The following is a 26,959-nucleotide window of genomic DNA, read 5'->3' as shown; positions in this document are numbered from 1 at the left end:
GGAATGGCACTAATATAAACAATAATTTGGAAACCATGTACGTTAATACAATACTATTGACTAATGATAATGGGGGATAGGTTTTCCAAGATTTCTATTGCATTAAAAACTAGTAAGTCATCATAGCATTGCATGTGTATTCTCACCTTGATTTATGCTTGTCTAATTTATTATCACCTTGGAAGACTTGCTGCATGGAAATTTTATACAAGCAACCATTTGGCAGTTATTATTCTAGAGTTATTTTTAGACATAGAATACTTCAAAGGATGTGTTCTTCACTGACAGATTTCTTAGGAGAAACATTTTTTTAAGACTACTCTTTGATGTCTTTATCTGAGCTCGGAATATGTTATATCAGCTTCCATTTTAATTAAATGTATAATTTGCACGATGAGTAGTTAAACTATAAAAGAAGGAAAAGATCCTCATATTGATGCATAGAAAGATGAGATCACTGATCAAATCTTTAGCAGTTCATGGTTATACACTAACTAAAGCCAAAATATTGTCCATTATGTTGCATGCATCACCTTTTGGTTCTAATACTGCAACATTATGACAAATATTATGGCATCAATTTTATCAACAAAAAAAAAATAATGGCATCAATCATATTGCCATGCAAGACACATGCCATAACGTTTTTACAAATCTGGTTTGATTAAGAAACCAATCATGAAATCAAGTCATAAACTTGATCTCGTTGAAAAAAACTTTTATTAAATAGTATTAAAGGGTTGTTTTGTTCTGTAAAGAGTTGATATAGGCTTTGTTAGGATGTTTGCTCTGTTTTTCCTTTGGTTCTTCGTAACCCATGTAATAACAAAAAAAAAAAATAGTATTAAAGTTTACAATGACGTTGTCCAATTATTTCATCTCGGTATTGTACGATTGGCATCGAAGAAGGACAGTACAGATCTCGGTCTCAATCATCGGGTCAAAATTTGCGCGTAACAAATAGGTAAGGGTCAAGAAGGACCTCCCCAAACGCGGAAGCGGTATAACAGTTTCCTGAACGTCCATTTCGGCATCTTCATGAACGAACAACGGTTGAGATTTGTTTATACAAAATCCATACATGTATGGTACCCACACAGCATTAGCGACACGCTATTAAGAGCTACAAGAACTTCTGAGGAAGCCTCCCCTTCTCTCCACCTAAAAACGAAGCTTTTCGGTGTCTCTCGGTCTTCGAAATTTTTTTTTTCCCGAGAATATTTTGAAGGTTTTGGATAATTTGAGCTATAGATCGAGGAGAGGGAGAAGAGAAGGAGAGAGGTAGAGGAGAGATCGATCATGGGACAGGCTTTTCGGAAGCTCTTCGACACCTTCTTCGGCAACAAAGAAATGAGGGTGCGCCTTTCTTGTTACGATTCTTTTCTTATATGATCGAATCTTTTGATCATTGATTGATCCATAGGGGGCCTTTTTTTAAACTCCTTCCATTGCACCTTCTGGATTTGTTCTTTTTGGATGTTCTTTTTGATTTCGTTCGCTGTTTAATTGGGTCAGTGGCTTGGGGTTCGGCGATTTGGAATTTTAGGTTTAGATTCGAGCCTGTTGGTCTGGGATCATGGGAAGTACAAAGTATTTGTGAATTTTTGAGGTGTCGTGCGGATTTTCTTTTAGACGGGATCGTTCGCGGCTTTATTGTTTTGTGTATTTTATTAAATGATCGGAGTTTGAAAGGTGTCTACGGAAATTTCTGTTTTGTTACGCAATTGGAAACAATTTTCTTGTTGCACAGACATTATTTTTCGGGCATTAATATTTCGATTTGGCTGCACGATGTGCATTGCTAGGTTCCATGATGGTTCTTGGCATGGTAGCGACTGTCACTCGTTTCCAATAAATTGCTTTTAACTTTTTAGTCTTCTTGCTTCAGATAAAATTCCTTGATCTTCTTCCTTCTATATTCAAAACCATCATCTTAAGTAACAAACACCTTCCATCATATTTGGATTCATGGTTAATCCTATTTGTCCCCCACAGTTATGCCTTGTGAATAAATCTTTATCACTTAAAGAAAAAGATTTGAAACATGTATATTAATGTGCAATCGTCATTTTTGTTAAGCTGGTCTTCTTCGGCTGCAAGTACAGTGTTATAAAGCTTCTTATTTAGTCCGTTTTGACGATTTCATTGTTTCCAATTTATTAATTTATCTTGTTAAGATGATAGGAAATAATGTAAAATACCTAGTGAGGCTGAGATGAAACTATGGCGTCAGAACTTTTTATGAGGTTTGAACTGGGGAAGTGAGTTGATTGCCTCAACTATTTGCTGACCAGACAGAATCAAAGATGGGTTCAACGGGGTTTTCAAATATAAGCCTCACCATTTGAACTTTCCTGTGACCCTTCAATCTTGCTGTGAATTAATTGTTTCCCATATCTGGAGACTAGACATTATTTACTCAAAACTTTCAGTAATTTTTTTTAATGGATTATACGTTAGTGAGATGTTATGCCCAGCTAGTTGGTTTTAAATTTTGATATACATGTAAATTTAACTAAGAACATGTATAGTGATCCCATTTTATTAGATAGAAATATGGAACTTTAGGCAGCATAATAGGATGAGAAGGAGGAAGCTCTTTAATGTGAGAGTTGGATAAGACTTAGAAGAGAGAATGTTGATGAACCATACATGAGGGAGAAAACAAAAGTGGTGCATCTGAATGTCTAAAGATGAATTATGAAGATCTTAAGTCAGGCCTGGGTGGTTTCAAAACAAACAGTGGTCAAAAGGTTGGTTGGGAAGATCAGGCTGGATTTATTTTTTGTAGTTTAATGCTTTGGAGGGTGCGCTTGATCATAAATAGTCAAGGTTAAGGTTTTCTGGTTTAATACAGAGGGATTAACGAATAAACAAAATGCAAGTTTTACTATATGGAGATGATGGTTGATGAAGATATTGCCTTGGCATTTAAAGAGAACTTTGACATTTTCTTTGGTTCTTATTATGATCAATGAATCAAATGATTTGGGAGCAAGATTGCTTGTGACAATAAGGTAGTTCTAGATTTTCAAAAAGGAGCTCTTGTGTGTTTGGAAAAGATCGGGATCTAAATACTATAGACGTCACTTTTAAAAAAAAAACTAAACGTGATGGGAGTGCTCTATATAAAAGCACTAAAATTCATTTGATCTCACAAGGTGGCATTAGCTTATGGATATGCTTTGCTATCTAGAGTAGTCCTTTTGGACCACAATGAAACACTTCTTTTTGATAGGGTATTACACCATTTTTTCAACCAAGCTAAGTCACATTCCTATATGTTAAAAGGTATAGCTAGGGGTGAGCAAAAACTGAACCTGAACCAATCAAATCGGTGAAACTGAACCAAATCGCAGGTTTGGTTTGGTTTAAATTTTATTCGGTTTGGTTTGGTTGGTTTTTGACATATAAAAAAAGGTTTGGATTGGTTCAAGTTTGTTAGTAAATAAAACCGTTCTCAAACCGAACTGGACTGGCTTTAATAAAATGACGTTATTTTGATTAAGGTGTTATTTATGTTGGAGTATTAATGTATTAGAAAATAATTCTGGATTTATAGTGTTGTTTATCAATTTAGCTTTGTGTTGATTAGCCTTAAACCCTAAGTCACTTACTTGCTGGATTGTTTATTTTTGTTGTAATTGTTGGGCATTTTATCTTAATCCTTAATGATGGTGTTTGTTTAAAAATTTTATTTTGTTGAGTGACAATATTTTATGTCATTTTACTTGATAAATTCTCTGGTGGTACTCTTATGTGAAAAGAAAACAAGTCTTCATGAATCACAAAAAAAAAAAAAGGGTAAACCAAACCAAACCAGACCGTTTAAATCATGTTGGTTTGGTTTGGTTTCAATCTTTTATTGATCCGGTTTGGTTTCTAGAAATGCCAAACCGTTTAGGACTGGTTTGGCTTAGGTTTGAGCATGAAACCATCCAAACCGGACTATGCTCTCCCCTAGGTATGGATGATGCCTGAAATTCTCAATTTGGTACTTTGTTGGAGCAGTTGGGTATTGCACAAACATGAAAGTGTAGTAGGGAATCAGGCAAGAGTCATCAGAAACATCTTGATGAAAAAAAATCTTGAATTTCGAAAGGACATCCTCATAATTTGGTGGTCTTGCTTAGTGATGATGACCATGAGAATGTTTTGATTGTATGTTATAGTCGCCACACACACACACACACACATGTCTACACACACACACATACACACATAAGGGAGAAACCAAAAGTGGTGCATATGAATGTCTAAAGATGAATTATGAAAATCTTAAGATAGGCCTGGGTGGTTTCAAAAAAAAAAGTGGTCAAAAGGTTGGTTGGGAAGATCAAGCTGGATTTGTTTTTGGTAGATTAATGTTTTGGAGGGAATGCTTGATCATAAATAGTCAAGATTAAGTTTTTCTGGTTTATACAGAGGTGATTAATGAATAAACAAAATGCAAGTTTTACCTTACGGAGATGATGGTTGATGAAGATAATGCCTTGGCATTTAAAGGAGAACTTTGACATTATCTTTGGTTCTTATTATGATCAATGAATCAAATGGTTTGGGAACAAGATTGCTTATGAAATAAGGCAGTCCTAGATTTTCAATAAGGAGCTCTTCTGTGTTTGGAAAAGATCTGGATCTAAGTACTATAGACTTCACTTTTAAAAGGAAAAACTAAAGGTGATGGGAGTGCTCTATACAAAAGCACTAAAATTCATCTGATCTCACAAGGTGGCATTTAGCTTGTGGATATGCTTTGCTGTCTAGATTAGTCCTTTTGGACCACGATGAAAGACATTTATTTTACAGGGTATTACACTATTTTTTCAACCAACCTAAAGCACATTCCGGTACTTTAAAAGTATAGGTGATGTGTGAAACTCTCAATTTGGTACTCTGTTGGAGCACTTGGGTATTGCACAAAACATGAAAGTGTAGTAGGGAATCAGGCAAGAAATGAGTCATCAGAAACATCTTGATGAAAAAAAAAAATCTTGAATTTCTAAAGGACATCCTTATAATTTGGAGGTATTGCTTAGTGATGATGACCATGAGAATTTTTTGTTTGTATGTTATAGTCGCTACATGCATGCATACATACATACATGCATGCATGCATGGATGATGCATCCATGCATCCATGCATGCATGCATGCATGCATAAGAAGGTAATATGTATGCATGCATACAGTATGTAGATTGAAACTCTAGAATGAGCATGAATTGGTGTTCTTTTGTAAGGTTTTATCTGGCACAATTTTATTCAGTCTGTTCATCGAAGATGGGAAATGCTTTAAATCTGTTGACCCAAATATTCAATAGATACTTTTATTCTTTATTGTTGTTTATCTATTCACAGCTTTAGTTTTAGGTTTCATTGTAGCTGACATGGAAAGATTATTACTAAAGGAACAACAAAATTTTCGTTTGAGATGTGAAACATCATATGTTTCGTGCCCTGCATGATGTGCCATGTAGATTGGAATAATATATGTTAAAATTTTCAACGGCAGCCTACTTACTACCTATATCACTTGATTCTTAACCCAAACTAGTTCTGTCATATTTGAAGGTTATTTTGTTCTTTATTTGAACTTTAAGTTTACTGATTCTATTGGCACATCAGAGGTTAAATGTGGCAGATGCTAGGCATATCAGGATACCTACAACTCTAATTGCTGGTCTAGCATTGTCATTGTGATATACATTCTTTTTGGTAATAGATTCTCCTATATCTCCCAAGCAGCTCATCTGAATTTTCCTCCTGACTTTGTTGCAAGTTTATAAAGATGTGAATTTATTATCATTTATTAAAAAATGTTACGGAAGATGCATGAATTAGTACTCAAACTTGTTTAATTATATCGCACATCATTTTTTAATCTAAATGTTTCTTAGATACCTTTTATTTTATCATACATTTCATTTTTCCCCTTGCTTGTATGCAAGGTTTTAAAAACCATGGCATGGCCTTTAATGGAGGGGTCGATACAACATGTACTGCAATATGGGCCCATACAGCCCTGTCTTTGCCCACACAAGGGAGTACCTGTATCCATATGGGTCAATATGTGGTTGACTTAGGCTGGTAGGGATTCTATGTATCACTGACATACCATGCATTTTATATCTTTGCTTGCATTCTCCATTCTTTCTTTATTATGGTAGTTTGGAATTTGCTCGGCCACAAATTCTAGTCATTGGTTAATTGTACCATGGTCCTGTCCTTTTGACCCTCTCAAGTTTCCTTGAGTATTGCTTACCTCCCCTTTTATTTAAAATTTTTATTTATATCCCTTAAGTTCATAAAGTGATCCAATGTGGTCCCGATACCTACGTGCCACCTAATGCTATGAAGACATTATCTAAATGACAAAGTTACCATTGTTGTTTTTTTTCCAATTTCTGATCAGGATGGGCTTTGGTGCTGTTGCCCAACTCCGAGGCCCTTGTTCCCTGCTCGAAGGAAGTTCTCTCCTTGTGCGGCATTGATGCATCGAGGCTGTCAACGATGTCGCAGGTGATGTCCCGGCCTCACCATCCAACTCCTAGATGTTGATCTAGGGAAGTTCTTCTCAGCGGCTGTGCTCACCTTCCCCAGCATTGCATCCATTGATAACCTTTTCCTCAATGCTGGGAATAGCATTGGTAGCTGCAATGGAAATAAAAAAGTGAGAAGATGGATTAACACCACTTCAAAGGAGGAAAATAATAAAGAAAAAAATGGCCCTCTTCATCTTCTTATCCCTTTTTTGTTATTTTTCTTCTCTGTTTTACTTTTATTGGGGTAGATTTATTGCTATTCCTTTTTGGCCTCCAACAACAACTTTGTCGTGAAGTCTGTGGACAAGTCTTTGTTCTAATCACCTCGATTGCAAGCTCACCCTTTGGGAGCCAAGATCCACCAATCGATGCTAGCAACCCCCACTCCACCTATGCAAATGCTAACGTTCTCCACCTTGTAGGATCCTGTGATGATAGCCGGACAACTCCCCCCCCCCCTCACCCCTCACCTCTTGTTATTTACTCAGAAGAAGCTCCACTATTTGTCTCCCCCCAAAAAAGCAGAGAGAGAGAGAGAGAGAGAGAGAGAGAGATGAGAAGGCAATGGATGAATGGAGGCAATTGGAAGGCCAATTGATTGAGAGTGATCGAAAAAATTCTAGAGCTTGCGTGAATATTTCGAAGCAATTTCTTGGAGTTAGGACTCGATTTTGTCTTTGATCTTGGTGGGTTTGAGGGTTTCAGAGGTGATTGGGGATGGATTCGATGATTGGACTGGTGGTGGATGAGAGATCTGAGGGTTGGGGAAGGTTCTTGAGGGCATTGTTTGAGTTGTCCAACATTGAAGGTGGGGAGAGCTTCTCGTCTGGTGCAGTCTGGGTGCAGTGAGTTGAACAAGGGGTGATAGAATTGGACCAACAGGAGGAAAGGTGGGATCTAGCTGGATCTCCGAGATGGCTGGAGGAAGCTGGGGATTGTTGGGCCTGATTTCTTCATCCACATCTCGGACCTTGCTGCGATCCTCGAGCCTGAGGTTGCTTTGGTGTAAGCCTGCATTTCTCTAGATCCCTATTCGAGACCTCCCTTGCTCTTTTGTATCCCAAAAATAGAAAGAAAGTGTAGCCAAGTGAAGGGCATTTAGTCCTAAAGTTGTCATGTGACTTTTACATGAAGTAATCCATTGTGGTCAGGTAAATAGAGATTGACGGTGCAACCATATTGGATCACTTAATGAACCTAAGGTATCTAAATGTTTTTTTTTTTTTTTTTTACTTTTATAAATAAAGAGGAGTGAAGTGAGACTTAGGGAAACTTGAGAGGTCAAAAGGTATTTTCCCTAAATGTTACTCTTCAACTCCTATTTTTCATAACCAAGGAGTTATGTATTTTGAGTTTCAGAAAATGTAGTTATTAAGTCTATCTCATTGAATTTTGATATGAAAAATTTACCTTCTTATTCCATTATTGCATATGTACTTTGTATGTACTGATCATGCTATTGGACCTTATCAGATGAAATACTGAAATAAGTGGTTATGCTTAATGTTTGCTTCAGTTATATTTGTTGCATATATATCACCTATCATTATTTGACGGTGCCTTAATCCTGACATTCTAGGTCCTTTTTGACCATTTTTTCTTCCTTCTGTACTCTAAAATCAATTCTCTTTTCTTGCCATCAGTTTTGTTATTTAATATTTAATAAAATGTACTACGTATTTTTCATTTTTTTCTTATGTGTATGAAATGATATGCCATAGGTTGTGATGCTTGGACTAGATGCGCGGGTAAAACTACTATTTTGTACAAGTTGCACATTGGAGAAGTTTTATCAACAGTTCCAACAATTGGTATGCATGGATGATACTATGAACACTCTATGCAATATCTCGTTCTGTGATCGTAAAATAAGCATATTTGAAATTTATTGCTAGGATCTTATTTTGGGTGTTTATGACATTTTCTTCAAAGAACTTAATGAAAAATGAATGTTTAGACTTCTTAGTACTAGAACATATATTGATAAGTTCAGATTAATTTTTATGAAATAGGAAGAATCGATCTCCTTTTTAGGTGATAACTGGTCTATAAAGGACACTAACAAGAGAATATAAAAATCAAAATAGGAAAAGTGATTGATAATAAACATAACATTTGATTCGAATGTGTCTAATCCAGGGTCTTATTTTGCTTGCATCATTGTGATGATAAATGCTTGAATTTGATTATGTTGGATAGGATTAAGAAAAGATGATAGATGGGGAGAAATATTGTCTGCAGTAAAAAAGACTTGTTCGTGAAGATCAAGGGTTGAGTCTTTTAGCATGTTGCCCACAAGAATCAGGTATCTTATATCATGCTTATATTGGCTAGGGACTGATATTGTTATGCTACAAATATGCCAGAAAACACTTAAAAAGCCTATATTTTTGGCATTTCATTATCTTTTAGTTCTAATTCAAATCGAGATATACAGGTTTTGAGAATACGAATAAGGATTCAAGCTTAGCATCTTATCTTTTAAGTCATTTGATTATGTACATTATTCCAAACGAACACAACTTAAGAATATGCCTTAACAATATAGGATGAGAAATTCAAATATAGGCAAGAAGCACAAACTTTAATTTAAAAACCTATAAAACTATATATTAGTTCTTGATGAGGAAAAAAAATAAAATTTATCTATTACTTATAATATTCAAGTCGTAGCATCCAGCCATGTTGACCATTGTTGTCCATAACTATGTGCCCATAGATGTCTAGTCACATGCTTGCATGTGCCTTGAGACAAGATGATTAGATGCACGCATCTCCCTACTTTACAAGCACCTCCCTCTTTAGTAATTATATGATCTTGGTTCACATTTTACTGTCTTGAATAGAGAAATAGAGGATTGCACCAGCTAAAATTTTTAGTTTGTTTATCAAGTCATTTTGATAATAAAAAGAAATTAGCAATTAGTTAGAAGATCGCAACCATCCATGCTTTTTTGCATGCACATTGCACTTGTAGGGGGGTATGGAGATATTCCATCATATAGTTTGCTGGTTACCTACCTGTGTCAATCTTTTTACATCACTTGGGTACAAGTTGCTACCCATTAATATGGGTGCAGACATGATAGATACCTACATATAATTTCAACAATCTTGCTCAATTGTTTTGTATGAATCAACATAGAATCTTTGGACATCTATCATGCATTAGAAGGAAGAAGGGAAACCAAGAATTTGCAATAATTTTCTCAAGTTGTAATTTTATAACATCTACAGGCTTTTCATGGCCTTATTGCTGGTCATTACTGATCCTTTGATTTCCTATTTTGAATAGGAACATAATATGAAGCAGATATTCCTTTTTTGATGATATTGTCACAGTATGTTACCCATCACTTAATATTAAGTAACATGACCAAAAGAAATCCCTAAACTTGCTGGCCTTCTTGCATTTATAAAGTCAGCTGTATGATATTATAGCATATGGGGTTTCTTCGTAGCCTAACTATTAGTTAGTCTGATCAAGTGTCCTAGTAGAGATAGAGTATCCTTTGCCTGTGTCTTTGTCTTTTTTCCCCAAAAAAGCATCATTGCTGGGATGTACAGCCTATCAACTAAAATTAAGAGATAAAAAAGCAAAATGAATAAAAGTCAGTCGCACAATTATTATGGTCAATCACCCTTTTTTTCGCTTGTCTTTTCTTCTGTAACTTGATCTTTTACATTTTTGCACAACCTCACAATTAACTTGCTGGAAATTATTGGTTCTTCTTCAGAGATTGGTAGTTCAGTAAGAATGTTGCTCGCATAAGTGTTGGTTAGTTTGCATGAGCTTTTGATTCAGTCTACCTTTTTCAGAAACCTTCGTTGAGGGTTATTGCAACTGTTATTTTTCCAATGTGAGGCAGAAACCATTAAGCACCTCTTTTATAATATTAAAGGATTTCGAAATGCATGAAAAAGAGCCAGCTAAAATCACATGTAAAAGGGTAGGCAAGAGTCTCTTTCCACAGCTTTATTGCTGGCTCATATATGCACTATCTCATTTTGCAGGATAACCCCCGAAGAACCAATAGAAGGAATGGTGTACCTAACTGATATTCCAACAGAATAAATGGTTAATTTTATTCTGAAAGTGTATATGCAGATTGCTTTAGTATCAACATTAATTTCTATTTCATGTATATAAAGTAAAGAGCTGTTTTTCCCCCCTTCTTCTCATTATCAGTGGACCTTCTCTTAGCTTTTCTTTCGTTACTTGTCAAAACAAATCTTCTGTTGCAAGTAATTTTTTCTGGTAAACCATAAATTGCTTGATTTCATTGATTTGTTTATGGGATAATAAGTTAATCATAACTAATTTCCTGTTCATCATCTCTAAACATGAATACTTTACGCAAAAATTTTAGAGGATGCCTGCAGAACATTTTGTTTTTAAAGACTCTTTGTTTATGCTATCATTGGACCAAACTGGCAATGTTCTTTTAAAATGTTGTAGAAACATGGACTTATGATTTTATGCTTCTGGTAGAAATTCTTAAAGCATCAGAATTTTTTTTTTAAGGTCCCCCACCTTATAATCACTTTTTTTTTTTTTTTTACTTTTATTGGGAAGTAAACATCTCCTTGGATTCTTTCCATTAGAAACTATTAAATCTCTGAATCCCTGAAGACTGATTTATACTTTTAAGAATTGTGCAGCATTAGTTACAGTTTTTTCGAAAAGAAACTTTGAGATATGCAACTGTTAGCTTCTGATAATATAAGATATGGGCGTTTATGACCAACACATGCCCAATTCTCTCTTTTAACCCCCTTTTATAACTTCTGCAGTCAAGATGATAGCAACCTGTAATATGTGATATATGAAAATGAGCCTTTCATCCATCTATTCTTTGCTTGTTATGCAGCAATAAAATATGGTTCTTAATGAGCCATTAAACTTACTTCATTATTATTATATTGTACCAAAAGGTTTCTTTTATGACTGCTTTGGCACTTTGGTTCATAGACTTCAAAGTGGACTTGTGGTTTAACACTTTGTCTTCTTATTATGTAGGCTTCAATGTAGAGAAAGTTCAGTATAAAAATGTCATATTTACGGTGTGGGATGTTGGTGGGCAAGAGAAACTGAGGCCATTGTGGAGGCATTACTTCAACAATACTGATGGTCTGGTAAATAATCACTAGTTTTATTTCACAGATGAGTTATAGTTACCGTTTCTCCTCTAGTACTATTGAACACTTCAATTTAGCACTCGAAATTCCATAAATCTTCCATCTTGAAAGAATTTTGTACCTTGAATCAGAATCCTTTTTGCAGAAGCTTTACAAAAATGTTGGTAAACTAAGCGACATTCTTGAAAATTGTCATTTGCATTATGTAAAATCCAGTCCTGTGTGAGAGTAACAACCCATCTTATTGACCATTCACCTTACAGAATATGTGTTTCATAAAGTGTGTCAGTGTTACTGAAGCTGGAATATATTTTAATCCTTTTTGATAGTCCCTGTTTGTCTCCTACTGAGGTGGGAGTTGCTGAATAGAGAAGGCTGTTTGATAGATAGGTGGGGTAATCAGGGGGGATTCGATCTCCCAAATTTCGTGTTATTGAAACTCTAGAATCAATTTAAAAGGTGATACCTGGTATCTCAAGATCTTGTGATTGTGGGATGACAGCCTCCCCTCCCCACTGATTCAGCCTCCTTTCTTCAGCCTTTCCCACATTGTGGGGGAATATTACATGGATATGGTGGTTGTGCAATTAAGCAGGTCCCTCTATTGGCAAATAATGAAATTTTCTGTTCGCTTTCTTCCTTGCAGATTTATGTAGTTGATTCCTTGGACAGAGAAAGAATTGGGAAAGCCAAAGCAGAGTTTCAGGTTTATTCTTAGTTAAGACCATTTATTTCTGCATAAAAGATTTCTCTTTGCAGCTTTTATGTGGGTTACAGCTTTTATGTTTTCTATCAGGCCATCATCAACGATCCCTTCATGCTTAACAGTGTCATATTGGTATTTGCAAACAAACAGGACATGGTAAGTCAAACTGGCAACTCAAAAATCACAAGAGCATGCTGCTTATATGCAATAAAATCCATGCATTTGTGAGGAAACCCAGCATGCCATCTTAACATCTAACATATCATGCTAATTCATACCATTTCAAGGGCTTCTTTCTTTTCTTTGGAAAATTGGACATGTATGCTGCAAATGTTTCCTTCTTAATTCATTAGCAATGAGGGACTGAATCGAACTTGCTCAAATTTTATTGCTCAGTTGATCCATGGCCACATTTTTTACTTCAAGTTATCGTGAAGTGAAAAGATGCTCAAAAAGCTAGAACAAATTATTTTGAATTGAGATGGTGGGTTGCACCCCAAAAGGTTTTAGAGAAGAGCTTCCTTGAAGTGGTCAATTTAAAAGTACATATGCTGATGTGTTCAGATAAACATGCATAAGTTGGCATGTTTAGATAAACATGCAATATGTCGCTATGTCCTACAAATCTTTTTCCTAAGATTAAGTTAGCTTTGCATGCCCATATCTGAAATATTTCCCACAGTAGCTAAACACATCGATATTTGGTAAATCTGTGGTCCTTTTCCCCTAATTTACTCTGTATTTGTTCGTCTTCTTGTGACCACACTATATTAATCAGTTTTGTTTTACTGCCATTGGTAAGTTAGCTTTGCATGCCCATATCTGAAATCTTTCCCACCATAGCTAAAAGCATCGATATTTGGAATATCTGAGGTCCTTTTCCTCTACTCTACTCTGTCTTTGTTCATCTTGTTGTGACTGTACTATATTAATTGGTTTTGTTTTACTGCCATTGGTAGAACAAATAAGCTTTGATTCATATTAAATTCTTTGACCTTGATAGTGTTGGCTAATTTTCTGGAACTTTCCTGTACAACCACCTTAATGATGTGATCTTTGCTATGCTTATCGTACATGTTTCTTCCATGTTGCCTGAAGCTCTAACCTATGTGCATTTTATATGTGGCATGGCCTGTATTAGTTTGTACATTTCTTGATTAACTAAATTTTTGCCATCATGCATGTGACTGTGCAATATCCTGTATGGACATCTCCACTTTTTCATTTCATTATATTTTCTATGTTTAGTTTGACTTCATTTATATTTGTGTTCACATTTGGCTTGCAATCATTATGTGTTCTTTTTTCTTTTTGTGTCTACTTGATTTAGGTCCTTGTCTAAACTTTATTTGATTGATGTATTTCTAATTCAGTCAATCAGCAGCACATCATTTGCAACATCATTGTTTGGTTCATCCCTTGCTAGTATAAAGAGATTAGGGTTTAAGGTTGTTGCAAGAGTTGACTTACCACAATTCAAAATCCTTGTATTACTCTTTTTCCTTTTTTAGAAGAAAAACCTTTGCTGGTACCTTTAATTTTTTGTTTCTAAGTATGCCTTTCAAATATTCTACTAAATTACCTAGTGGTGCTTAGGTTCTATGGCTTTTCCAAAGTTGCTATCTGTTTCCTTAGGAGGTTTAAGCTCACTCTCACATATGATTTGCAATTCTCGATTTGGAGAGAAGATTTTATGGTAAACTTTTGCTCATTGTTTTAGGCCTTGTTTGGCCAAGCTTTTAGAGTGGCAGAAAGCACTTTTTGGCTCTCAGAAAGCACTTTAGAGTGATACAATGATGTTTGGTAAAAATGTTGGGAAGCTGTTTTGACTTTGTCAGAAAGCTGAAAAGGTCTACTTGGGGAAAGCTGTATTTTGAAGTTTTTCTCAAAAGTACTTTCTGGCTAATGTCGGGAAGCTGTTTTGCTTTTTTCAAAGTACTTTATCAATATGGTTATCAAACAGCAAATAGTATTTTGTAAAAACTCTACTTCCAAAAGCTCTATTTCTCAAAAGCTCTACTTTCAAAAGCTTTAAAAGCTCTACTGTCAACGGCAATCCCAAACAGGGCCTTAGTCTGTTCTGTTTAGTGGAAATGTGGAATCTCTGATGTGGAAGGCCTAAATTCATGATCCCTGCCATGAAATTTGATCCTCAAAGTACAATTTTCTGATCTTGGTAAAGAAAACAAAAGAATAGTTTTTAAAAGTTCTAGTTGGAGTGAAAAAAATTTCTTTCGATTAAATTGTGGCAAAGAAATCTTTATTCACTGATGAATTTCTAACCCCAAAAGTGCAACTTTTCAATTTTCATGATGAAAACATCAAAGAGTAGTCCCTAAATTTACAGGTTGGGTCGAAAATCTGCCTTTTGATAAAGTTAATGCAAAGAAACCTTGGTTCAATGAGTGGCCTGCATTGATTCTTTTGACTAACTAGCCATTTACTCAAGGAGTATTCATGTTTAGTTTCCACCTATCTCCTCTTGCTTTCTTGCTTTTTGACTATTGATGCATAATTACTTTTTTCAATGTAGATTTTTACAAAATTATAATATTTTCAATGTACATTGATTATTTTATTTTTTTCAATATGTATTTTATTTTTCACAAAATTGTAATATTTCAACATGAATTAATTATCAAAATAGGAGAAAGATAATTTTGAGAGAAAATTTTTTAGGATACCCCACCATGTTGAGTGGGGGTAGGATAGAATGTAGTAGATCCCACTCTATGGAGAAATTGGGATCCCCATAGTGATTTAGGGCACCGGTGATCTAAATCTCATGGTGATCTAACCCTGAGTGATCTAAGATCACTACACTTAGTAGGCCATGGTTCGGTGATTAAAGATTCTTTGGTATCTATGAGTAACATATTTGGTATTCCATGAAAATTTAGATTACTGATCATATAATACCAAAACTACGCATGATATATTTCATAAAAATATATTTATTAATCATATAAACTATATTATAAAAAATACTAATAGATTTATTAATATATTAATAATTAATATATTCTACAAATATATATTTATTATTTCTATAAATTATTAATCCTACAAAAAAATATATTAATTGTTATAATAGAATTAATATTTTTATTTATACTTATAATATATTATTTATTAATACGAATATTTATTCTGATTAAAAAATAAGGCAAATAGAAGTAATATATTAAATATTTTTATTATATAAATATATAGTACAATAAAATAGTTTTACTCTAATTTAAAATTATCATCGAATCAAAATATGGCAATAATATGATTAATAATATATTATAATGTAATATATACCATAAATATAATATACAATATCAATATAACATGAGATATATAATATTAATATAAATATTAATAGTATACTGATATGCCAATTTTTTCACTAGATTGAGGGATATTTTTATTTTAAATTTCAACCAAGATCATTGTTCGAGGATGATCTTGAATTTTCGATCTCAAGGATGGATGTCCCATCATTGAGTTGGATGTAAGGGTGGCAAAATATGATCCGATTTGCCAATCCTATCTATGTTCGATTTGTTATAAATAGGTATGGATTTGGACTAAACAGGTTCGAATTGTAAACATATTGATCCATTTAATATGTTTATTATTTGGATTGGATTCAGATTTCAGACATCTAATTTGATTAACCTGTTTAATCTGTATAATTTTTGGATTGGACCAGATTAGGTAGTATATAGGGTCATTTAAATAGAGTGAGTAATGGGCTTCTTCCATCCCTACAGAACCTTTTTTTCAGATTCCTCAGGTTATCGTGTCAAATCCCACAGTGGACAACACGCCACGCTACCCTTTATATTTCTAAAATGACCCAGTTGGCCAGTCCCCAATTCGTGTCTAGGGTTCCCCTCCTTTTCTCTTCCCCACTGCCTACGCCGTTACATGACCGTCAAGTCCCTCTTCCAGGTCCTCTCCCTCTACTCCCTTCTTGGCAACAATGGCCTTCCCCTCTCCACCCATTCCTCCGCTGTCGTGCATGCCATCCGCTTGCAACTCCTGCTCCAATGGCACCGACGTATCTGCCCACACCACTCCATCTACAAGGTCAAGGCCAATGACGGACGAGGACAAGGGCGGAGTTTGGGAGGGAGGCAGTTGAGAGGGGATTGCGGCGAGGTTCGGGACGGATGAGGAGAAGGGCGGAGCGGGAGGTGGCCGAGAGCTTCGATGGGGCAGAGCCGGAGGCTGCGAGAGCTTGGGTTGGTGAAGAGGCGGCCACGAGTGCGGTCCTGAACTTCAATCACCTGAGGAATCAGGAAAAAAACATGCTGAAGGGCGAAGCTGCGATCGAGCGAGCTGCGCGAGGGTAGAGAACAGGTTTTTACTTTTTTTTAAAATTTTTTTAAACAGGTTGGATTCTTTTTTTTAACTGGGTCATAAACGGGTTGTAAACAGGTTGGGTCGAGTAGCCTGTTTATTAAATAGGTTGGGTTTGGGTTGTAAAATCTGACCTATTTAATAAATAAGTTGGGTTCGAGTTCAGATTTTTTTGGCTCGACCCGTATCTAACCCGATCCGTTTATATCCGAACCAATCCGATTGCCATCCCTAGTTGGATAGTGATTTAAGTGGAGGTGATTTGAGATCATTGCCACATAGGATTATCATGGTGCGACCAAACATAATGATCTCATTACCTCCATCCACATTACTCTTAATGTTGGGTAGATCATCCCATATTATACGCCCTCTACATGATTTGAATTATTGATCGACATGTATCATTAAGTTATTGGGTATAGGGTACAGTCCAATACCGAGAGATAAAATCTTGCATCTGAACATCACCACTCTAGACTCCTTTAATTTATCATTGATGTAAGGAGACTAGGAAGCAAGCTTTCATTGAAACCCTCTTGTCCATATTTCTTGATATGATTTACAAAAGAGCTATTTTAAGAGTGGGTAGTGGTAGTTCCTAAATTTGGTGGGAAGGAGATGCAAACGATGAACATGTGTTAGAAATTTTGGCCAATATTTGCTTAATAGATAGGTAAAAGAGTTTGCCCAAGGACATTTTATTCTTTAAAACGTAGATTTATAATATCTGGATTCAGAAGTGGTCCATTTTAAAAATGAAGCATAATGTGCCAATTAATTACTTTTAGTTGACATAAATTGTGACTGTAGCCTATGGTCTAAGCTAAAAAATATTTACTACCAAAAAATTAAGAAAAAAAAAAGCTCAAAAGTGTATTGTTAGGTGCCATACAATTTCTGGAGCTGGCACGGCAAATACGGTAAAAGTTCTAGCAGCAAAGTTTAATCCCCTTCAAATATTAAATGTCAACATCATCAGATCTTGCAATTTGTTTGAGTTATCTGAAGTTTCATTTGGTCCATTGAAAGATCTCTCTTTCAGTGCTTTACAACCTTTGACCATTTCGTTGAATCGTGGTCCATACTCATCTAGTTTTGCTTATTGCATCCTCTTGACCATATTGTATATCACAGAACTTCAAAGTCAAAATTTAGCATCTTCACTTTTATTATCATCCTTTTATTATGAGTTGTAACATTTTGCTTGAAATACTATATATAATTTCAAAACATCGAGAAGAAATAAAAAAATTGAGCTCATTCAAGCTTTTCCTAACCTTGTGTGGTAGTCTGGGAAAAGGTTCGCTGAACTGCCTGGTTCAGGGCATGCCAAGCTGTATCGGCAGCTGACTGGGATGGTTTCGGTTTTTGAAACAAGAAAACAGCAGGAGGGGGGGAGGGGAAAGCAAAGAGAGGAAGAGAGAGACAGGGGGAGGGAGGGAGAAGATGGAGAGAAAGCCTCCGGAGGCCATAGGAGTGCAGCAGAGCTCATTGCACCGCTGTCGAGCTCATTGGAAATCGGAGGAGGGTAGAGGGAGGGAAGGAGAGGAAGAGGAATAGGAGGCTATCGGAAGAGGCGCTTCGCTCTTCTCTCTATCAAAACAGGGGCTTTGACTCTTATGTCTTAATTTTCTTTGCTTTCATTAGATGGATTGGGCAACATAGTTGCTGACTTCACTGTTTCTTTCTTTTTTTTTTTTTTTGAATTTTCAGTTGAAGTTGTCAAATCAACCGAAATTCGTACTTCATCCGATAAGAACCAAGAAAATATGAAACAAGGGCTAAAGCCCCAGTTTTGATTGGGAGGAGAATGGAGAGCAAAGCACTGCAGCCCCTTCGGGTTTTGAAACCAACTAGCTCCAGCACAGCAGCCTCACCTCCCTCTTCCTCTCCTCCCCTCCCTCTACGCTTTAGCTTCCATTGAGCTTGGCAGTAGTGTAGTGAGCTTGACTGCCCTCTGGAGCCCTCTCTTTTTCTCCCTCTCCTTCCCTCCCTCCTCTCTCTATTCCTCTCTCCCATTCTCCCTCTATTCTCTCTGTTGGTTCGGGTCTAGTATGGAATGGCGTAAGGACATACTGAACCGTACCGCCGATCGATCGATTTGGACTTTAATACCATCATAGTGAACTTTGCTGAGAACTTTTAGTGTCCTAATCCAAGATTTTAAGTCTCAACGAGATGGGGGGCATCCTGACCATCTCATTCCAATCCTATGAGAAAATGGGATCAGAATAAGATTCGGAATCCAAAACCCATCCATGTGGAGAGAGGAGGAAAGAAAGGATGGAAAGGTGAAGAAAGGGAAAAAGTGAAAGAAAAGAAGAAGAAAAGAAAAGAAAAAAAGAAAGGAAGAAAAAGGAAAGAGAAAAAAAAAAAATAAAAAATAAATAAAGGAAGAATTAAGAACGAGAAAGAAAAGAGAAAGGAAAGAAAGGAAGGTAGAAGAAAAAGAAAGAATAGAAGAAAAGAAGGGAAGAGAGTCAGAGGATATCTATCAGAAATGCTGTCGGGATGGGGCAGGACAGTGGGGTGTCCCATTTCATGGAAAAATGGGGACACCGTCATCCCACGAGATTTAAAACCTTGTCCAATCCTTATCCTAGAGAGCATTAGTTGTGGAATTTGGCAAAAAAAAAAAGACCAAATTCTTGTGGAATATGTTGCATGTTGGTCAATCATGAGTTTTGCTATTCACTTGGAGATATGTAAGACATGGACCATGGATCGTGGTATATGATGCATTTCTAACTAGACTGTGCCTTGTGAGAGCACTTGCAAATATACCCCTAATTTTAAAGAAAGCTTCTTTTAATTGGGGTTTCATATCATTCTCTTGTATGGTCTTGTTGATCTTAATGTTGCAATATATTTTTATACATTTCTTTAGTTCTTCTAGAACGGAAAAATAGATTGATCCTTGGAAATTGTTCGCTTTGAGGCTGTAGAAAAGGTAGAAAAGAGAGATTTTGTCAGTTGGAGAGTTCTCATAAAAATGACATGGAAGGCATGCTGTTCAGCATGCCTTTTTCAGATTTATTGCTGGCTAGTGATATTTGAGTTATCTCTTGTTTATGGTATGGTAACTTCATTGGCCCAGAATTTATAACGAGGCGTGGGCTGTGACATCACTTAGGTTTTATGATTTGTTGGAAGGCACTGCATTTTTTTTCCCATTTAGAGAGGGTACTTCGTGGACTGGAATATTAAGTCTTGTACGGGCATTGCGTTGCACCCGTCTTTGAATTTATTCTTGCATTGACCCAAGCAAGTTGAAAAATTCACTGATCTACGGGCATCTGTCTTTTATAAAGGAATTACAAGGGTGTATACTCTTTTTCTTTTTTTTGATGTTAAGGGGAGGCTCAATAGAGCCACCCAATAAAAGTGTGTATACTCGTGTTCCTAAAATCTGATGTGTTAATATTCTGTCATGCAGAAAGGTGCAATGACCCCCATGGAAGTGTGTGAGGGGCTTGGTCTGTATGACCTGAGGAACCGGATATGGCATATCCAAGGGACTTGTGCTCTTAGAGGTGATGGCCTCTATGAGGGTTTGGATTGGCTGGCCGGTACTTTGAAGGAACTTCAAGCTTCAGGACGTGCTACCTCAGTGGGCACCTCATCATTCTGAACCCAAAAGGTTTTTGCCTGAAAACGCCCACGATTATATATTAAAAAAAAAAACTTTCCCAAGGCTCTCTAATTTTCTTTCATCGATAGCATCTGTTTCATTTTCAGGGTTTCGGTTATTGGGCCACAGACCACGCTTTGCTGAGGTCAACTGAGTTAGATCTGATCCCTCCCCATGGTTTTAACTGCTGCTACTTTTCAGTAATCTCCTATTACCAGCCTCAAAACCTTTACTTGTGGGGAGCCATACTCCATGTAAATACTGTTGACTGGTGTGGGATACATGGCATGGGATTTTTCCACTGCCCATTTGTTGTGTAGTATAGATATTAAAATAAAAATAGGATATTGTGGGCAGAAGCCTGGATTCATGTATTGTGGTGTGTGAACGGTTGTGTATTGTTTTTTGGCCTTGTCGGTCATCGGCAAAGAGCGCTCGAGGGGATGATATATGTTGTACGTTAAAGAAATCCCGTTTCAGCTAGCCCCTTTATTTTGCCATTAACGTGGTGGTGGCGAAGTGCCATTAACATCAACGGTGGGCCATTCATGTTAATTTTTTTTTAAGAAGATGAATAATAATTTTGAAAAATTTGGAAACACAAACTCACCTAGTGAATTACTTGTTATCTGTGTTTTTTTCTTTTTGTTGGTAGACGCCCAAATATAAAATTTTAGCGGTTTATGTGATTTTGAATGTAAAAATTAAAATAGCCGTGCCAGATGGTTACTTTGCTTTTCATGTGCAGTCTTGAAAATGAGACGGAGAGCGAGCGTAGAAATTGAATGGACTGGTTGATGAAAGACGGTTCGAGAGTCCGAGTTATATATCAAGCTAAAAATAGAAACAAATAAATATTTGTACAATAGATTTTTTTTCATATACTCATTTTCAGTCATTTCACGATAACAAATTCCACACCGCGCGGAAGGGAATGGGCCATTAGAAGAAACCCGACAGAATGGACGGCCGGGGATACTGAATGGCGGCCACAGCCCTCATCAGGTTCTCCACCTTCCTCTCTGTTGTAAGGGATCTATGCACACGGCCACTAGAGGAATGTTCAACATGTGAGTGGGGCCGTAAATGGATCAGATTATATCGGAGATTATGAGTGAGTAATTCTGTTCCAATCTAGTTTTTTGATCGAATTTCAAGATTGGATGCAGATCCAACCTGATAGAAGATCGGGTCGGATTGGATCCATAATTAAAATTTTCGATCCAATTGGTCATTTAGATCGGATTGGATCCATATATAACTCGATCTTGATCCAAAAATATCGGATCCGGATCAAATGTAGCCAACTACATTTTACTTACTTTATGGGGCTAATTACTATTTACTACACAAAAAAGATAATAAAGAATATTACTGTCAAAATATAAATTATGATATAAAAATAATTTTAAATCTATCTTTATATTAAAGATACTGTTTATACAAATCTTAAACCATAATTTAGGGGCTCAAATAGATTCGGATCCTAATAATATAAAAATTTAGGTCAGATCTGTCCGAATTCAGTAAACTGAAATCCGATCAGGGAAATGGAACAAATTCAATTTTAGAGCCCAATCTAATCATGTCGATCCTTTAAAATGAGTCGGATCGGATCTAAATAAGTTAGGTCATGGGTCAATCCTAACTATTTGCAGCCTTACGTGCAGGTGGGATGTAGGGTGTCCACGAGTGACTGGAGGAATTGGGCGTCAATGTGGAAGATTGGCCGCTGCCACCTTCCCGAGGACCAGCACGTCGACCAACAGGTTTAATTGTATTTTATATATTAGGGTTGCAAGCCCACTCCCGTTGCACCCTAACTTAGGGGTGCAAATTTCGTGAAATTATTAGGTTGAGGACCGAGGATAAAATGCATCCATCCATTCTTTTCATCCTAGGATAATTTCACTTCAGATCCATGTGGAACTGGTCCACGCCGTAATTTCTCGCAAACTTGAGCCAGTTTGCTCAACCATAGCCTGACCTAATTTGGCTAGGCTCGGGTTGCAAGAAGTTACCTGTTTTTCTCAATTTGGTTCAGGCTCTGTTAAGAGTCCTGGGCCACCAAAACCAGCCTGAGTTAATGTAATGAGGCTACTAATGTAAGCATTGCCTGCATTTTGACAATAAACTCCAAACCAACCTAATCCAAAACTAAGCCAGACTTGCGATCAGTTCTAGACTGAATGACTGAAAAGCTTGTACTCGAGCTGGGATGGTTGAGCTCATTTTCTGCCAGACTGGGATAAGAATGTATATCTTGGCCCGATCGATGGAATTTGGTTAGTATTGCCCCTGATCCAAGCTGCACAATTTGCACGCAATTAGACCACATTCTTTTGCTAACACGTGAGGGTTGCACGCAGTGGGACTCACGTGTAAGAGTGTGGAAGCATGAATCTTTTGTGAAGTTGGTACTTGAAGAGCCCTCGCATGAATTCAGAGGGAAAGAATGTTAAAAAGGCTCTCGAACATCATATCTAATAACGTAGGAAGAGATGCCGTATAGTAGCCTGACACGTTACACACTTACCCATTATTTTCTCCCGTCACGTGTGGCCCAGATAGGAGGGAAGGCTGGCCTGAGTCCTGTGGGCACTGAGGTTTTTTTGTAACAAAAAAAGTCGGAAAGGTGGACATAAGAAAAGGTACTGCATGGTTGGGGCAATAAAAAGGGAAAAGTTTGGAAGGAAGTATATAAATTTGAGCGAGTGGTGGGAGAGAAAGAGAGAGGAGAGCGAGAGCGAGGGAGCGCGCATAAGGATGTGCCCTAAAATAATCTAATTTTAATTGGCCAAAAATTTCAAGAGTAAACTAACAAAAAAATAATATTATTAAAAAAAACTTAATTATATATAAAATTTTAATTTTTTAAAAATTAATTTAATCTTAAATTTTTATTAATATAATTAATCATCAAACTTTTAAATTTCTTTAATTTAAACTCTATTTATGATTTCTATTGATTTGCTGTGATGAAGTTATGATGTATTTGTCTATATAGTAAAAATATATTTATATATAAAAATCGATAATGAGCTAGAATGATGATTTTTATTTTCCAAATTAACTTCTCTTCAATTAAGATTTAATCTCAGAAATTCTCTTCCTCCTTGTTCTACCCTTCTCTTCATCCTCAGCCCCAAATGACAGAAAAGTAGATGCAATCTTGGAGATCTTTGACATCGCTTTGGTAATCGACAGCATTGAGATCTTGCTCTTGAACTTTTCACTGATCTCGATGAAATTGCTCAGATTTGATAATTCTCGGCAACTCTGCTGCCCAACCACACCAGAGTACCACGAGGCAATTGGATTGAAGGAATCAGAACTCCGACCATGATTGGAGGGTGAGGAATCCATTTCGGAGGGTTGGGGTTCGAGGAAGCCGGCGGTGGGATGAGGAAGGAGGCTACACCCCAAAATTGGTAGGTTAGGATTTTGATGAGCTCGGAGACATCCTCTTTGATGCCCTTATCAGGTTCTGGGCTCCATGGGATGGTCTCATTTGATTCCGCTTTTTTGGACGGTGACTTCGGGACAATCTTTCGAGCTTCTTCTTTCCCTTCTCTGATCATTGCCATCACTATTATCAGATCTCAACGAACTGACGAGAGACTTCACCAACAACGACATCTTCATCTTCCACCTGCCCATCTTTTTGTTCAATACACGAAAGAGAAGCTTGGCCTGAAGGCATGTGGATTATTTTATTGCCACTGCGATAAATGAAAAATATGGTTTGTGCATCAATTTTTGTTTTTGTCATATGGACAAACCACATCATAACTTCATCGAAATTACAATCAGGATCCGAATCGAAGAATTTGAAAGTTTATTATCTGATTGCATTAAATGAAATTTAGGATAAATTGAAAATCTTCAAAAAATTAAAATACATAATTGAGCCAAAAAAAAAAAAAAAAAAGGTGGGATATTAGATATAGCCATTAAATTAGTTAGTAAGAAGTAATTCATCCAACATATATTTCGCCTCACATAAAGCACTTGTTAAATAAAAAAAAAAAAAAATCGAGTCTGTTATTGGTTCACTTGCCAGACAAAGAAGGAACGTTCTATCATTTTTTTATACTTCACCAAATATATGAAAGGGCGGATGGGTCCTTATCCATTCTTTCTCATTTATTTATCTTCTTTCAATCCATCTTTCGTACAAATAAAAGATAAAAATTAGATTATTTTAAAGACCATACTGCCAAAAATACCAATTCAAATAGCTAAACAATATAACGGAGATGTGAAATGATTAAAATCCACTCTCCAGAAGTCTGCATCAAACAGATTACAGACCTGCAAATGAAGGGAAATCTGATGCAGTTCCGATCGCCAACACATGCCTGTACATCTAAAACTGCTCTCCAAACGTGTATCAGAGCTATATACAAAAACACCATCCTACCTCCTCACAACACATCATACGCCAATAACCACACTATCACCTCTACTCTACATTGCAGAGGGATGTCCCCAGGACCACATCAATTCAAAACCAAAGCCAGCGAAAATTACGATCGACCCAGTCCTCCCTCATAAAACAGCAGTAACCCATTTACCATACGAATTTTAGAAGCAGAATCCTCATAAATTCATGCAATCAACCTGCTTCTTCAAACTGGAAACCAGAGTTCCAGATCCAATATCCCAATGCACCCTGCGGCGAATCACAGTTCCAAACCCATAACAGCTTATTATGACTAAGAACAATCCACAGCACAAAAGCTTCAACCTATTTGTTGATTGCTTCTTTATTAATTCCTTCAAAAGGACAGCAGACACGGAGAAATAGCCTGTACGTGTCTACATTTCCATGGTTCCAGAAAGCTTGCAATTACAAGCAGATCAAGGCAGTCACAAGCGGGCAATTCGAAAAGCCCATAGAGCTAAGTAGAAGGAATCACTCGTAGGCCCATTTATTGTCATTCCTTATCTTGGCCTCTTCTTCGGGAGTGAAGTCACTCTCGATACCGAAGTAGTCGCGGACGTCCGGGACGGACATATCCTTGATGGTATCGGCCACGGTCTGGCAGCAGAGGTCGAGCAGCGGCTTGGTGTTGAGGAAGCTGGCCGCATTGATCAGGTCGAACAGCTCGTCCCTGTCCAGCTTCGCGAACTCCTTGTCCCACTCCATCAGCTGCTTCTCCTCCTCCTCCTTTCCGCCACCGCCGTGGCGATTCCAGTACTCCACCACCTTGGCGAGCACCGAGCCGAGGACGTTGGGAAGGGGTACGCGGCTCTGCACGCACCCGGCGTCGATCATGCCCTTGATCATCTCCGACTGGTTCGCGACCAGCGATTCCACCTCGAATTCCTCGCCGTCGGAACTCTTGAGAACGATCGTCTTTGGGGCCTCCGCCACCGCGCTGGTGCTCGCTACGTCAGCCATGATCGATGGGTTCTTGAACTCGAACCTGAAATCAAGAAGGACGGGTAAGGATCGATCTTGATGATATCAGATATCATTCTTGCAACCAAGAAACGCATTATATGGTACATATGTCGTATAAAATTGGTGAATTCCGATCTTCTATGCGATTATAAGCCACATTAGGGTTACGATCGGTTGGAAGGATCGGTCAAATTAGGTCTGCAATCAGCAAAAACGCTAATTCTTTCGGGAGGAAAAAGAACAGGGGAAGAGGATTCCGATCAAGACGATCTTCTCAGGGTCTAAAGCCCAAGAAAGAAAAAAGAAAAAAAAAAAAAAAGATTCGAATGAAAGAACCCCAGAGCAATTCTAGGGTTTCCAAACGATGAAAAGGGTCGGAATCGAAGAGTAGATGAAACTCATCAAAGAAACGTAGATTAACATGATCAAAAAAAAAAAAAAAAAAGACTCCATGTGTTTACGATTGAAAGAATCCGATCGAATTCTTGAAAACACAGAGAAGAGAGAGAGAGAAGAAATGAGAGGAAAACAAAGAAAAGATGGAGATCGAGTTCTGACCCTGATGGAACGCGGGGACTCTGGAGAAAAGTGGAGAGGGCGAAAGACGAGGGAGAAGCGAGGGAATGGTGTGCATTTAAAAGGGACGAGAGGGTGCCGTGAATCCTTACGGGAGAAGGAATTGCGTCAGCGGGTGGGGTTTGCGGGTTCGGTGCGGTTCAATCCAACTCAAACCCACAATCGTGTGTGTTTTAAGATTGAACTCCTAATAAAATCCAGTTCCTTAATCCTTAAAGGGGAGAGGATACGGTGTAGTTCCTTAATGTTGAAGGAATTGTGTCAATGGGTTGGTTTGTAGTTTGGTCCGCTTCAATCCGCCCTGAAAAAGAAATGAAACTTAAGATCTAGAACCTTATTATTAACATATGTATGTAATGCATTCCTCCAATCTACAAGTAGCAATCAGGTCAAATCGAATATAAGATAGATCAAAAGCGGTCAATCCAAACTTCTTCTATTTATTAAATGGTTTTCAAAATATAAATCTAAATTTGACCACTTTATTAAAGAGATAATCCAATCGGATCCACAAAATAATGAGTCTACTTAAATAGGCTAAATGGTTAAACATTATCATCCCTATGCAATCAATCGAATTGAATTAACAAACCCCATG

General features: G+C 37.0%; 2 protein-coding genes across 2 annotated transcripts; one reads left to right on the top strand and one right to left on the bottom strand.

Moving 5' to 3' along the window:
* The first annotated feature begins 1,134 nt into the window (after window positions 1-1,134).
* LOC105043995 (uncharacterized) lies at window positions 1,135-20,858 on the top strand. The gene is given in 8 exon segments (XM_073255480.1): window positions 1,135-1,356; window positions 8,265-8,283; window positions 8,286-8,354; window positions 11,564-11,679; window positions 12,329-12,388; window positions 12,479-12,544; window positions 20,181-20,384; window positions 20,465-20,858. Coding segments are annotated over 7 exon segments (582 nt in total). The 5' UTR covers window positions 1,135-1,299; the 3' UTR covers window positions 20,376-20,384; window positions 20,465-20,858.
* A 4,261-nt stretch (window positions 20,859-25,119) lies between these two features.
* On the bottom strand, window positions 25,120-26,470 carry LOC105043996 (SKP1-like protein 14). Its single transcript, XM_010921758.4, has 2 exons — window positions 26,344-26,470; window positions 25,120-25,807 (listed from the first exon to the last, which is right to left on the bottom strand). The coding sequence occupies exon 2, from the start codon at window positions 25,780-25,782 to the stop codon at window positions 25,294-25,296; it is 489 nt and encodes a 162-aa protein (XP_010920060.1). The 5' UTR covers window positions 25,783-25,807; window positions 26,344-26,470; the 3' UTR covers window positions 25,120-25,293.
* Window positions 26,471-26,959: the final 489 nt, after the last annotated feature.

The sequence above is a fragment of the Elaeis guineensis genome, chromosome 4 (assembly GCF_000442705.2).
Source record: "Elaeis guineensis isolate ETL-2024a chromosome 4, EG11, whole genome shotgun sequence".
In the NCBI taxonomy this organism is placed as follows: domain Eukaryota; kingdom Viridiplantae; phylum Streptophyta; class Magnoliopsida; order Arecales; family Arecaceae; genus Elaeis; species Elaeis guineensis.
The sequence above is the reverse complement of the archived record's forward strand: the minus strand, read 5'-3'. Positions and strand labels throughout refer to the sequence as shown.

Excerpts from the sequence above, each read along its gene's own strand:
- LOC105043996 (XM_010921758.4), bottom strand. The coding sequence starts at position 25,782 with ATGGCTGACGTAGCGAGCACCAGCGCGGTGGCGGAGGCCCCAAAGACG.